The sequence below is a fragment of the Catharus ustulatus genome, chromosome 18, assembly GCF_009819885.2.
Source record: "Catharus ustulatus isolate bCatUst1 chromosome 18, bCatUst1.pri.v2, whole genome shotgun sequence".
NCBI classification, from domain to species: domain Eukaryota; kingdom Metazoa; phylum Chordata; class Aves; order Passeriformes; family Turdidae; genus Catharus; species Catharus ustulatus.
In genome coordinates, this window is record NC_046238.1 from 4,626,705 (window position 1) to 4,641,128 (window position 14,424).

At 58.9% G+C, this 14,424-nt stretch overlaps 1 protein-coding gene across 4 annotated transcripts in view; it reads left to right on the forward strand.

Moving 5' to 3' along the window:
• The first annotated feature begins 10,833 nt into the window (after positions 1–10,833).
• Positions 10,834–14,424, forward strand: part of SEZ6L (seizure related 6 homolog like) — a 30,949-nt gene continuing 27,358 nt past the window's right edge. The window contains exons 1-2 of one of the 4 annotated variants that reach the window (XM_033075757.2): positions 10,834–11,035; positions 11,243–11,293. In XM_033075757.2, the coding sequence (XP_032931648.1) occupies positions 10,849–11,035; positions 11,243–11,293 (238 nt within the window). In that variant the 5' untranslated portion in view covers positions 10,834–10,848. The other 3 variants (XM_033075760.2, XM_033075758.2, XM_033075759.2) reach the window with 3 other exon arrangements.

The following is a 14,424-nucleotide window of genomic DNA, read 5'->3' on the forward strand; positions in this document are numbered from 1 at the left end:
GGCACAGAAATCACTTGATGGGAGTGGCTGGGCTGCTTTTGGCTGAATAATTGACTGTGTGCTGTGCTGGGTGGCTGCACGTCCCTGCTCCCCATAACCAGTCACTGATCCTGGCTTGTGCAGCATCCTCAGGGGTTTGGGTTTGCCTGCAGGCGTGGGGAGCTCGGAGCAGTGACAGAGCAAACGCAGGTCTGAGCGGGCTCATTACTAATTCCTCCTTGTGAGGATGATTCTCCTCATCTGTCTGTTCTGGGGATCTGTCACTGAGCCAGTTCATTCCCGCTTAGGATGCGCTGTGCTGATACTGCATCACACTGATTCCAGGAGAATGTGCCTGGTGCCACATCCAATCCATCACAACAACCCACGGCAGCCATCGGATACCTCCCTCCCTCCCTCCCTCCCTCCAATGCATCATCCCCTCAAAGATCACAATCAGCTCTTGGACAAAGCCTGGCTTTCACAGTGCCATGGTTACTGGTGCCGATTGTAATCTGTGATTTCCTTCTTTTCCCTTATATCCTGTTCCTTTCCCTTCCCACCCATTGGTGCTCGCCCCCTCTCTCCAGTGTCTCCAACAACTCGGGGATTATTCCCAATCAGCATCACTGAGGAATGCTGATTGCATCAGTTCCTCACAGACTGCTTTTATGATTCCCATAGGGAATTTTTTTTTTTGAGCCAGACAAATGAAAAATATTTACCTGTGGTTGGTGCTGAGGGCCAAGGTCTGCATCAAACTCATCCTGTCCTGCAGACACCTCCAGCCTTCCCAGGCATTCCTGCCTGGCTCAGGGTGCTGAGCCCTCCTGCCTGGATCAGGGGATGCTGAAATGTGTGGGGAGACACTGGGAGAAAGCCAGAGCATTTTCCTGAAGACAATTAATGGATTACAGCAAGTGTAGACTAATGCAGAGGCAAAGAAATCCCTGTCTCCAGAGGCACTGGGATAGCAGTAAAATCATCCTGCACTCTGCCTCACTTCATAAAAACTTCTTGTTATTCCTCAAGGAGGAATTGCAAGAGAGGACAACAGTTCTGTGCACTCCTGGATTTACAAATGCTGTTTTATGTATCAGTGTAATCTCCCTTGCAATTTATATGGGATGGAATGAGTAAACACCAGCAGTCCTGGCAGGAATACTGACTCTGAAATGGGTGCAGAGAATGGAGGACAAGGTAGCAAAGCCTCCCCAGAGCAGGTATTTTGCAGTTGAAAGGCAGATTTGTAGAAGGCAGATTTCTCCAGGATTTGTAGGGATGGTCAGGATGGAGCCACTGGCTGCTCCTTAACTGATGCAAATCCAGCTGGAGCAAAGAACTGAAAATCACAACAGAAAAGTCTTGAAAACTTTTGAGACATCACAGCACATCAGTGAGACACAAATACAGCAACCAGAGCAACACCATTGCCTTGGGAAGGAGCCTGGCAGCCGTGGACTGGAGTGGCTGGAAGTGCCTGGAGCTGGTGGGAGCCTCTCTGGGCATTGCCACGAGGAGCTCCAGTTAATTAAGCTCTGAATTATGAATTATGCATAGAGCATGAAACAATGTCCTGGTTTCTGGCTGGGGAATTGAGGAGCCAGGTAGGTGCTCCCAGGCTTCAATCCTGGGGCACAAGGAGAGCTTTTGCTCCCTGGGGGGATGGCTCACTGGGATGTGACACAGGGGCTGTGCTGGGGCTCACACAGGGGTGCAGAGGGGATGGCTCACTGGGATGTGACACAGGGGCTGTGCTGGGGCTCACACAGGGTGCAGAGGGGATGGCTCACTGGGATGTGACACAGGGGCTGTGCTGGGGCTCACACAGGGGTGCAGAGGTGCAGAGGGGATGGCTCACTGGGATGTGACATGGGACTGTGCTGGGGCTCACACAGGGACACAGGGGTGCAGAGGGGATGGCTCACTGGGATGTGACACAGGGATTGTGCTGGGGCTCACACAGGGACACAGGGGTGCAGAGGGGATGGCTCACTGGGATGTGACACAGGGGCTGTGCTGGGGCTCACACAGGGTGCAGAGGGGATGGCTCACTGGGATGTGACACAGGGGCTGTGCTGGGGCTCACACAGGGACACAGGGGTGCAGAGGGGATGGCTCACTGGGATGTGACACAGGGGCTGTGCTGGGGCTCACACAGGGACACAGGGGTGCAGAGGGGATGGCTCACTGGGATGTGACACAGGGACTGTGCTGGGGCTCACACAGGGTGCAGAGGGGATGGCTCACTGGGATGTGACACAGGGGCTGTGCCAGGGCTCACACAGGGACACAGGGGTGCAGAGGGGATGCTGGGGACACAGCACCCCGGGCAGGCAGTGCCTTCCCTCCAGTTCCACAGGGATGCTGCTGCCTGCCTTCCCCTCAGCGGGTTTGTTTCCCTCAGCCCCCTCCAAACCCCAGTGGGCAACAGGGAGCCTATTTTTGAGCCGTGCAAAGTCTTCTTCTGTTGACAAGGAACAAGGGCTTCCCTCCTGAGCGGGCCCCCAGCTGTGCCCGCTGGCACTGGCTCCAAGGGGCTGGATCCCAGCCTGGCCTCCTGCTCAAACCCCCCATTCAGCTCCGTGTTTGGAAGGCAAAGCAGGGAATCAGCCCCGTTCCCAAAGCCAAAGGCTGGAGTGGCTCTGCCATCTCAGAGGGACAAAGGCCTTTTCTGCCCCGGGACAATATCGCCACTCACCAGCAGTGCCCCCAGCCAGAGGAGCTGCTCAGAGCCGCCTTTCAGCTGCACTACGGGGCATCTCTGCTTCCAAGTCTAAAGCTGAGGTTATTTTTCCGCTTCCTTCTGCACTTGAAGCCCCTCTGGGCACTGTGGAGGAGGGGTGAAAGCTCCCAAGGAAGCTGCAGGGAGGAGGCTGTTCCCCTGTGCGAGCAGAGGGCAGGAGAGGCGACAGCCTGGCACCCTTGCCTGCTCTCTGTGTCCTCATGGGATCCTCAGCAGGATGCCCAGCGTGTTTTGGGATGGCTCACACGGCTCTGGAGAGGCAGGACTCAGGGGTGGAGGGGTCTGTCCCTGTTCCCCACCTGGGGCTGCCCCAGTGAGGGGGGACAGGAACTGCTGGCGAGGTGCTGGGGGGCTCTGGGGACCACAGGCTCTGTCCCACCCCACTGCAGGGCAGGTGCTCCAGGGTCCCAGCAGGTGGATGAGTGTGTGCCAGGCTTCCACAGGCACTGCCCAGGCTGGCTGGAGCCCTGGCAGTGCTGCCCCTGCCCCGTGGAGCTGCGAGTGGGCGGCGATCAATAGCACAACTGCAGAGCAAACGCCGCTGCAGCACCAGCGCGAAAATAAATGAGAGATTGATTTTCTGGGCAGTTTGGATCTCATGGATCTCAGCTGCTGTGACAAGCAGAGCACAGGCATGGCCAGTGCCATGGGGCTGTCACCTCCCTGCACTGCCCAGTGCTGAGGAGCAGCCGTGTGTGTGTGTGTGTGTGTGTGTGACAACTCTTTGCCAAAACTCTGAGTGGCTCTAGGGCCTCACTGCAGTGCAGGGGACAGACCCCAGGCAGGGAGCTGGCAAGGCTGGGAAGGACAGGGAAGTGCCCTGTGCTCCCTTTGGGACCCCCCTGCTCCCTGTCATCATCCCTTCCCAAACCGCAGTGAGCAGAACCGTCTGCCTTTAACATCTTATCTCCAAGCTGCTCTTGCTAAGTCACATCTGACTTAATTATGGTAATTAAGATTGACATTAATACAAGATTAAAATGTGAAATTAAAATTAGCTGTGAAACTTATCTGAGTTTTTAGAGCAGTTATTGATTTTCTCCACTGTTAATCAAAGGTCTGAGGTAACGGCCGATGAACACGGTGCTAATTAGAGCAATGCCCATAAAGTGGCCTCGGGAGATGTTTGTCTTGTTTCTCAGAATACCTCAGGTTTCTGGCCATGCAAACATCTCTGGCCCTGAGTGCTGCTGGAGGAGATCAAGAGGCCACGTTTTGCCCTCTCCTGTCTGTGCTGTTCCCGGTATGGAGCTGGGCTGTGCATACAGCCATGCCCAGCCATGCCCAACCATCCCAACCATGCCCAATATTCTCAGCCATGCCCAACCATGCCCAGCCATCCCAGCTATCCCAGCTATCCCAGCCATTCCAACCATGCCCAGCCATGCCCAGCCATCCCAACCATGCTCAACCACTCAACCATGCCCAGCCATGCCCAGCCATGCCCAGCCATGCCCAGCCATCCCAGCCATGCCAGGGTTGCAGGAGCTGGTCCAGCTGCAGGGGTTCCAGGGTGGCAGGTCCCAGCTGAAGGCAGAAGGGCCCTGGTGTTTCATGGAGCAGCAGGAGCAGGGAGATCCCAGGAGCACTGAGGCTGCTGCTCTCCCTCCTCACACATTCCGCTGTTTTTCCGGGTGAGGTTTCACAGCCCATTAGGCCTCAGCACTGACTGCGGGGGGGAAATGGTTCCAATCACAGCAGCTCTGGGGAGTGCATCCCACGGTGCCCATCTCTCTACACACACTCCTGCCTCCCAGCTCACCTGAGTCCCCAAAGCTGTTGGAGGGACAGGAGGACCCCAGCAGTGCTGTGAGACCCCCAGGCAGCACAATTCCCAGCAGCAGGTCCCTTCCCCAAACGTGATGCCCTGGAGTTACAAGTGCAGTCCTGTGGGAGCTGGGCCCACCTACACCCCTAAACCTGGCTGAACAGCTGAGGCTTGAGCCTCACCATTCCCTCTCCATCACTAGCAACTTTTGCCACTTCGTGGGCATTTCTGCATCACAAACACAGTGTTTGGTCTCTTTTCCTGCCTGTTTCCATGGCACTGCTGTTATTATCTGGCTATCTTAGGAGTTTACTACAATGCAGATGAGCGCAATAAAAATCACTCAAGGAGAACTGCTAAATGAGAGACAACTCTTATCTTTAGCACCGGCAGGTCGGGAGGGAAGCGGGGCTGGAGCAGAGGCAGCCAGGCTGTGCCACAGGAAGCTTTGTTCGACCAAATTAAACCTCTGAGCAGGCGAGTCCCAGTTGGGTACGAGAGTGACAGTGTTAAATAACACGCTGCACCTCTCGCTGCTTTCTCTCGCTTTCTTATTTTGTTCTCCTCGAGCCTACTGCCCAACTGCTCCCAGCTGGCAGCGGCTCGGAGTGACACTGGGAATGCAAATGACCTGCAGCCGGCTCCCCAACATCCCCGGGCTGCTGCCTGCGCTTCCAGCGGCTCCGGGGCAGGAGGGAGCCGGGCAGGGAAAGCAGCAGCAGGATCAGTGCCCGTGCTTGGACAGTTCCTTGACTCGGTGTGGTCTGCGTGGTGGCACTGGTGGTGACACCGGAGTGTGATGGTTGTTGCTGGGGTAACGGGATCGGTGTGATTGCTCCCGTGAAGGTGGTGGGGACTTCTCAGATGGCAGCATCAACAAACTGGCTCTTTAGGCAAGAGGCTGGGCTGCATCCCGTGCTGCCTGACACTGGTGCTGTGTGTTCGTGACATTGCTCCTGCTATTTGACTTGACAGGCAGAGCGGCCGGGAGGACCAGGCGCTCTCACCGGGAGGTGATTCACAGTAAACATTTCAGAGCAGGATCTGGGATTTCAAGAGAACACAGCCTCTGTTTCTGCTCTTCCCAAAGTCAGTGTGATTGCACCGTGTGGGCTCAGGAGGGGCCTGCTTGGAGCCCTGGGCTCGCTGCTCCTGCTGGTGGCCTGGACAGCAGGATGGGCAGGGGCCATGGGAGCCATCCAAGCCACAGTTCCCCTGCAGGCAAGGAAGCTGAGGAGCTCTGGGGCCAGGCCCTGAGTAGGGATCATCTGTGTGCTGCTTCTTTAGCCACAGGACTGAGGGAACCCCAGGCTAACCCATGACCACTGTGCCAGCCCAACATTATGGGGGGGCCTAAGCAGCACCCACAAACTTTGAGCTTTAATATTCCCAATGCCCCCACCCCACTGAGAACAGGCAGGGCACAGCTGCAGCTCCCTCCAAGCCGGGCTTTGCTGGCTCCAGCAGCAGGAGCATCCCTGATCCCAAGGGAGCCATGGGGCCTGTGTCAGCCTCTCCAGAACACCTCTACCCTACTCACAGGAGAGGGAAGGAGGGTACATCGGGGCTTGAGGAGGCAGTGAGAAGGGCCTGCAGTGCTGAGGGGGCTTTGGTGCTGAGCAGAGCTGGGATGCTGAGAGGGGCTTTGGACGCTATAGGGAGCTTGGGGACAAGGTGCAGTGAGATGGGACAAGACGCTGGGCACAGGCTGATGGGGGCCCTGCAGTGCGAGCACTGCCCAGGCTGGGGGGACACCGGGACTCCCGGAGCGGGAAGAAACCGATAGGAACAGAGGAAACCACAGGCAACCGTGTGCCCGGGGCTGCTCGGTGGGGCCGGGGCTAGGGGAGGAGGGGGGATCTGCGGGCGGGGCCGGAGCGCTGGGTGCTGCGCGGGGGCCGGGGCGGCCGCCGGAGCCCTCCCCCGCCGCTCGCTCCGCGCCGCTCCGCGCTCCCCGCGCTCCCCGCTCCGCTCCGGTCCGCCCTCCGCCGCGCCCCCGCTCCGCTCCGCTCCGCTCCGCCGGCAGCGCCCGCCCCCGCCCGACCCGGCCCCGCTCGGCGCGGAGCCGCTCGGATCGCATCGGCTCCGCTCGCCCAGCTCGCCCAGCTCACCCCGGCGCGGAGGCTCCGCCGCAGGATGCCGGGGCCCCGCGGGCTGTGCCTGCTCGCCCTGCTGCTGCTGGGCACCCCCGCGGCCCCACGGCCAGGTAAGCGGGGAGGAGCGGGGCGGAGCGGGCCGGGGCTGCGGGGCTCTCCGGGCTCCGGGGAGGGGGGAACCGCCCGGCTCGGGGGGACGCAGCCGGGACCGGGGAGGGGGCGGTGGGAACGGGAAGGGCTGCTGGAAGCGGCCGTGCCACCCCCTATCGGGGAGCCACCCCCCGCTTCTGCTGCTGCCCGGGCCGGGATGAAACTTCTGGCATTGCGGGGAAGCGCAGCGACAGCGGGAGCGGCGGCGGAGCGGCGGCGGGGCTCAGCACCGCGGGGCGGACAGCTCCTGCAGCCCGGGAGCGCTCCGGGAGCCAACCGAGCGCCAGCGGGGCCGCGGCCTCCCGGGAGCCGTGCCGGACCCTCCGCCTCCCTCGCACCGGGAGAGCAGCCCCATGTATCCCCAGCCCTCCGTGTGTCCCCAACCCTCCGTGTGTCCCCAACCCTCCGTGTGTCCCCAACCCTCTGTGTGTCCCCAACCTTCTGTGTGTCCCCAGCCCCTGGTGTCCCCCTGTGCCCCACTTCCATGTCCCCGCTGGTGTTCCCGACCCCATCTCGGTCAGGGGGTGTCCGTGGGGGGTGAGTGTTTAGCCAGGGGTTGTCTGTTCGTTCCACGTGTCCCCCGTTCCCCCGCTCCCTCTCCCACTGCCGCGGTGCCAGACCTAAGAATAGGCTCCGGAATGCACTCGCGGGTGACTTGGCAAAGTCATCGCAAACTCGCGTGGGGCTTGGAGATGACTGAAGAGGCGCCTGTCCCCAGTCCCTCGGCACTGCTGGGATGCCAGGACGAGGCAGCCGGCCCCGGTGTGCGCCTGGGTGGGGTTCCCAGTGTGGGTTGTTCGGTGGGAGAACGGGAGAGGCCGGTGTGTGCTGGCGCTGCAGTGTGCTCGGGGCCTGGGGCTGCCCTCCGGGGCTGGCAGGGTGTTTATAGCAAACACAACCAGCTCCCGGTGTCAGGAGTGCTGTGTGGTGCTGTCTGCCCACTCCAGTCCCTGCTCTCGTGGTCAGATTGCGTTAAATGACTTTGACTTTTCGGTGTGAAACCCGGCTCTCCAGACAGGCATTGTATTACAGAACGCATCCTTTCTGGGCAGCAAAACAGCAATGGATGAAGAGGGTGGCATTTCTCCCTCACCTGCATGGGTTTGTGTTCTGTGTACGTGTGGAGGAATCAGATGCAAAGTCCCTGCCAGTTCTGGCATCCTGTTCCAGCAGGGACACACAGAGAGGCACGTTCCTCTGGGGTGTTACACAAAAGCTCTGGGCCGGGCTGCCGGTGCTCGGTGCGAGAGCAGCGATGGTCCCGGGCTCCCGGGGGGCCTGTGGGAGCTGGGAAGCAAAACCAGCAAGCACAGGCACAGCGAGGGCTCTCAGCTCCCTCCCTGCCTCGTGTGCTCAGGCAGGAGGGCTACCCCAGTCCCACTGGGAGCATCAGCAGGCAGCGCAGCTCCCGGGAACAGGATTTGGCACAATCTGCCATAAATCTCATGGTGGAAGAACACAGTGTGCTGAACTCCTCTTTCCTTGGCAGAGAGAGGGAGCTGATAAATTGTTGACCCTTTACGAGGTTTGGTGAATTATTGCAGTGAAATCCCAATTCCTGCCTACACAGCCTGGAGCCGGTGGCGACGTGGCAGCTCTGCCCGTGCCTGGGGGGAGTCTTGTCCATCTGTGTGGAAGGGGACACACAACCAGGGGCCCAGAGCAGCGAATCCTGCTGTTCTCCAGCTGGGGGGGGGAGCAGGATCAGACCCCGCAGAGACAGATTGCTCTGCTCCATCTGCTGCTCTTTCTGTTCATGCGGCCAAGAAAAAAAACCATTTTCACATGACTTGCACCCATCGGGTGCTTGGCTGGTGGCTTTGGGTGCTCTGCACTGGTGAAGCCATTTGGATCACCAGAGAGGAGGTGTGAAAGCCTCTCCTCTGCTCTCGGCATCCGCTCGCACCCACCCACCGGCGCAGAGCAGAGCAGAGCAGGCAGCAGAGGCACGTCCCTGCACAGGGACTTGTGCCAGGAGGCTCCGGGCAGCCTGTGCCGGAGCAGCAGCATCCCAGGAACGTGAGCACCAGCAGGGACATTGATTTGTACCCTGGGATGATGCAGTGGGCAAACACGGGGGGTGTGGGCACTGAGTGCAGAGAGGGCAGCGCTGCCCGTGCTGCCCATGCAGGGATGACAGGGGCACAGCTGAACCTCGGGGAGATCCAACGTTTCTAAATATATGTGGGGTGTCCAATATAGGCTGTGATGAGACCAACAAACTCTGCCCGAGGAGCAGAAATGCAGCTGGGGGTGCTGAACTTGGGGCTCCCCTGCACCCCCAAATTCTGCACCCTCCCTTCTCCTCTCCGAGGCATTGGGGCACTCCTGAGGTGGGTGTCACAGCCCAACAGCCAGGACAGAGATGCTCCTGGCTCGGTGGTGAGCACAGCACCACGGGAGGCTGTTTCCAGAGGATCAGGTGTGTCCAGCAGGAAGGAAAACCGAGCGTGAACTCGGCGAGGGCTGCAACAAGTGCGTGGTGAGCTCTCGCGGCAGCACCCCGGGCAACGAGATAACAGCACAGAGCCAGGCTGCCAGCGCAGATAACGGGAATGGGGCTTGTCTGATGGAGAGCTATCAAAGGCCATGGCAAATGGCTCCTCTTCCTTCTCTCCTCCTTGGCAGAAAGGATGAGGAGAGCCTGGATCAGGAGTAAATGAAATTAGTGTCTCTCAGCCCTCTGCTCCGCCGGTATTTTTTTGCCATTATGAATATACAAAGATGCCATTTCAAGCGCAGTTTTGTGGATGTCACAGTGTCACAGACATTTCCTTCTGTGCATTTTTAACTTCTCCTTCACTGAGGAATCTGGTAGCAGGATTTAGGGCTGAGGAGCCAGGCTGCACCGAGTCAGCTGAATGTGCTCCCTTGGCATCCAGAACGGCAGCAGAGATCTTGGAATAGCAAACCGTGTAAGAGGGGAAGTGTGTGATCCATCCCTGGGAAGTCAGGCGGTGCTGGGTTCAGGAGCTGATGGATAATAAGTGATGGATGAGGCAGAGGAGTGCCAGGGCATTGCTGGACAGGTAATGTGGGCATCAAAATGGGTTGGTGTGAGCATGGCCCATCCTGCCAGCGGGCAGAGATGTTCCCTGGGTATTCCAGGTCAGTGCTGAGTGCTGGGGTGCTTTGTTATCCCATTTTGTACAGACAGTTGTTTTTTTAATGAAATGGGCTTTGTCTGATTAAATAACACACAGCTTTTGATGTAGACTACAAGCAGCCTCAGAAATCTGTGTATTTTCCATCCTCTGTCACTGCAATGAGCGCAGCTGCTTCCAGTGGGCTTTGGGAACAAAAAAAGCGAAATCAGAGTAACCTTCTGTGAGCAATCCGAAAGTTATTTACTTGATGCGATTTTATTTTTCAAATATTTGAAAGTGGTTACTGAGCAGTAAAATAGGCTCCAAGGAAATCCTGTTACAAAACACAGGCTCTATTTTAATTAGCATGACGTGAGCGACACGGCTGGAACCGGGGCTGCCACCGAGTGCATCTTTCAGGAGCTTGGAGATGTCTGTAGGAAACACGGCATGAGCACTGGCTTTCCAATTTTCCAGTCCATCAGGATGGATTTACACTCTTGTCAGGGGTATGAAATTGCTGGATGTGGTGGTGAGAGTTGTGAGTCTTTCACCACTTGACTTGCCAGGCACCGGGTGCTCTGCAAGGTGGGGACGTGCCTGTCCCTGCTCTGCTCCCAGTCACGGGAGGGACAAGGGACACTGGGACCCCAGCAGCACCCAGCTGTCTGCTCCTGTGGGTTTCAGCAGGATAAGCACCTGATGAGCCACACTGGAGCCTGGGGACCGCGGGCAGCACAGGGACAGGTCCCTTCTGGCAGGACAGAGTGTGGGGCCAAAGCCAATGCTGCCCGCTGCAGAAAGCTCGGGGTGCAGCTGGTGCCAGCCCCTGGCAGTGGGGAAGGGGAAATGCCAGCCCCCAGCTGGTGCATCCCAAACCAGGGGCCAAGGGCAGAGCTGGAAGGCTCATGGAGTGAGGGAAGGTTTGGCATCACTCTGGCTCAGGCTGCTGTCCTTCAGCTGCTGCTCGTAGCTGTGCTTCACATCTTCCCAGAGCCCTTCCCAAAAGGACCTGCTCACGAGATGGCTTTTCCTGCTGCTGCACGAGTGAGTGGTGCTGGATTGATGGGATGCAGGGAGCAGATCTGCCTGGTGCAGGTGCCTCAGCTGCTCTCCCTGCAGCCCCGATGCAGTGGCAGGGAACTCAGCCCGCAGGAGCCAGGAGGAAGGGAAGGAGAAGGGCTCTGCAGCAGGAGCCCTTCCTGCCGAGGTGCTCAGGGAGGGAAGGTGTCCTTCATTCCAGGGGACAGGCTGCCAGCTCCTGGCTGTCTGTCTCCTTTCACAGCTTGTTAACCGACAAGTTGTTAAGGATGTTCTTGCTCTGTCCCACGGGGCCGGTCCCGCTCTATCTGCATCCTGCTCTCTCCACATCCTGCTCTATCCACGGATAAAAATACCTGCACAATGGAAACGGCAGCCAGAGAGGGGAGTGAGAATCTGCGAGAGGAGCAGCTCTGCAGACACCAAGGTCAGTGAAGGAGGAGGAGGAGGTGCTGCAGGTGCCCGTGGTGCAGCCCAGGGTGAGGCAGCTGTGCCCCTGCAGCCCATGAGGAGCAGAGATCCACCTGCAGTGCATGGAGGAGCCCTGCTGGAGCAGGATCCTGGCAGGATTTGTGTGTCCATGCAGAGAGGAGCCCACACTGGAGCACGTTTGCTGGCAGGACTCATGACCCTGTGGAAGGGATCTGGGCTGGAGCATCCTGTTCCTGAAGGAGTGACCCTGAGGAAGTGAAGTCCATGGAGGACTGCAGCCTGTGGGAAGGACTCGGGGTGGGAAGTTCATGGAGGAATGTCTCTCGTGGGAGTAATGGAGCAGCTTTGGTGGGCACCCAGCATCCATCGAAGATGGGAAACAAATGAACCTCTGTGCTCAGCTCTGTTATGTCTCGGGTTTCACCCGTAAGGATTTCCAAAATCAGAGGAGAGCCGTGGAGATGGATGGCAGGAGGGGCCAACGGGACTGAAGGGGCAAAGCTGGGAGCAGGGGAGGCTCATCTCCCATACTGGAGAGGGACGTGCTGTGGGTTTCCAGCAGAGCCCGTGGCATTGGCTCAGAACCAACTGCAAGTGTTGGTTATCTCTGACTGGGATCTGCATCCGTGTCCCTGGGGCTGGGGGATTCTTGAGCAGTGCCTGTGATGTGGGACAGCCCCAGGACTCCCCCCAAAACCAGGGGACATCAGGGAGGATCTGCCAGGAGCTGTAGAAGTGGAGGCTATGTCTGGCACTGTGGAGAAGACACCGTTCCTGCACCGGTGTGTTTGTTGGGTGTCAGGGATGTGAGATAAGGAGCCCTTTGAAGCGTGCTGCTGGGAATTAGTGTCACACTGTCACAGCTGTGGGAGCCACCCTGAGCTCTAAACCAGCGATCCAGCCCAGGGTCCTGCTCCTGGGGAGCGAGCAGGGGCACTGGATCCACCCCCCCTGCAGTGCTCTGTCCCATGGTGGCTCAGGGCTGTCCCCTCTCAGGGAGGACGGTGTTCCCAGGCTGCTGAGGAGCTGATTCCCCTCTGTTCCATCCCTTTGCTTGCTGGAACTCCCAGCAGTGGTGCAGCTGCAGCTGGCCCGCTCCCAGGGCACAGCCCCGACTCAGACATTTCTCTTTTATTCCTTTTTTCCTCCTTTTCCTCTGTCTGGGAAGAGGCCAGAGCAGCAGCTGACCGGCCCCTGAGCCTGGAGCTTTCCTGGTGCACAGCGAGGAGGCTCTGCCTGGATTCCTTGAGCAGGGGCAAGCCTGGCTTTGTCCAGACCTTTCTCCCTTTTCCTGGCCCCGGGACCCATGGACTGCAGTAGATGTCCAACCCCAGAGAGCCCAGGAGGCTGGGCAGGGCCTGGCTCTGTGCCTGCTCCATGGGGGTGAGGACAAGGCACTGGCACCCCAGGACAGATGGCTGCAGCAGGAAGGTGCAAGGAGACTTCATGGAAGCACAATCCAAGCTGCTGGCAGTGCAGAGGGATCGGATGAGCAGCCTGGCCACTCAGCCCAGCTCCAGAGGCATCATTCCAAGTGCAAAGCTTTAGTCTAGGAAGGAAATTTGGTGCCAAATGCAAAGGCATCCAAAAACTCGAGCACGACAGAAGGGATAACTGTGGGATGGATCCCAGAGCGGCGTCATCTGCTCGGCAAGGAGGATTCTCACGTCTCGGCCGTCTCTCTGTCTTGCACACCGGGCTGGGATGTGCCAAAGGCAGGAGCTGAGGGGCTGGGAGCGCCCCAGGGAGGGTGGCTCGGCATGGGGAGGGGACAACAAATGTGTCACCAGAGCCTTCAGGGCACACTCAGTGATGTGCTCCAGCCCAAGGGTGAGGAGAGCACTGCAGGGACCTGGCAGTGCCATGTGGGGCTGGGCACAGGGACCTGGCAGTGCCATGTGGGACTGGGGCACAGGGAGCTGGCAGTGCCATGTGGGGCTGGGCACAGGGACCTGGCAGTGCCATTTGGGGCTGGGCACAGGGAGCTGGCAGTGCCATGTGGGGCTGGGCACAGGGAGCTGGCAGTGCCATGTGGGGCTGGGGCACAGGGACCTGGCAGTGCCATGTGGGGCTGGGGCACAGGGACCTGGCAGTGCCATGTGGGGCTGGGACACAGGGAGCTGGCAGTGCCATGTGGGGCTGGGCACAGGGAGCTGGCAGTGCCATGTGGGGCTGGGGCACAGGGACCTGGCAGTGCCATGTGGGGCTGGGACACAGGGAGCTGGCAGTGCCATGTGGGGCTGGGCACAGGGAGCTGGCAGTGCCATGTGGGGCTGGGCACAGGGACCTGGCAGTGCCATGTGGGGCTGGGCACAGGGAGCTGGCAGTGCCATGTGGGGCTGGGACACAGGGAGCTGGCAGTGCCATGTGGGGCTGGGGCACAGGGACCTGGCAGTGCCATGTGGGGCTGGGCACAGGGACCTGGCAGTGCCATGTGGGGCTGGGGCACAACAGGGATCTGGCAGTGCCATGTGGGGCTGGGCACAGGGAGCTGGCAGTGCCATGTGGGGCTGGGGCACAGCAGGCAGGGGTGACCAGACTCAGGAGCAGCGTGGAGGAGTGAGGGAATGTTCTGGAACGCGGTCATTCCAGGGCATTTTCAGAGCGGCTGGAAATATTTAAAATTCAAGAGAGAATCTCCATCTGACGTTTTTGGGTGGATTAATGGAGCATGGCAACATTTTGTGGATGAGATGCTTCATCTTGGATGGAGTGGTGGCTGGGGGACAATGCTGAGGACATCACTGCTGATGTCCCCTCTGCCACCCTGCATCTCCTCCATGATGATGGGGCTGCTCAGGAACAGTCTCCTGATGCTGATCCAAATGCAATTTCAGTAAAACAACCAGGCTTTTCCTGACAGTCCTCAACTCCCATTTGCAGAGACACCAAGTCCCTGATTTGACAGACCACTCTGGCATGAGCCCTAAGAGCTCCCAGTGCTCCCAGTACACCAGCACATCCCTGCCCACTGCAGGAGCTCTTGGCAAAGTCCTCTTGGACACATCCAATGCCATCCTTGGAGAGCTCAGACTATTCCCAGCACTGTCAGGGTTAATCAGTCCTGGTGGAGGGGTCAGATCCTGCAAAACAGAGCAGATAACACAGCAAAACCACCCCAAAACC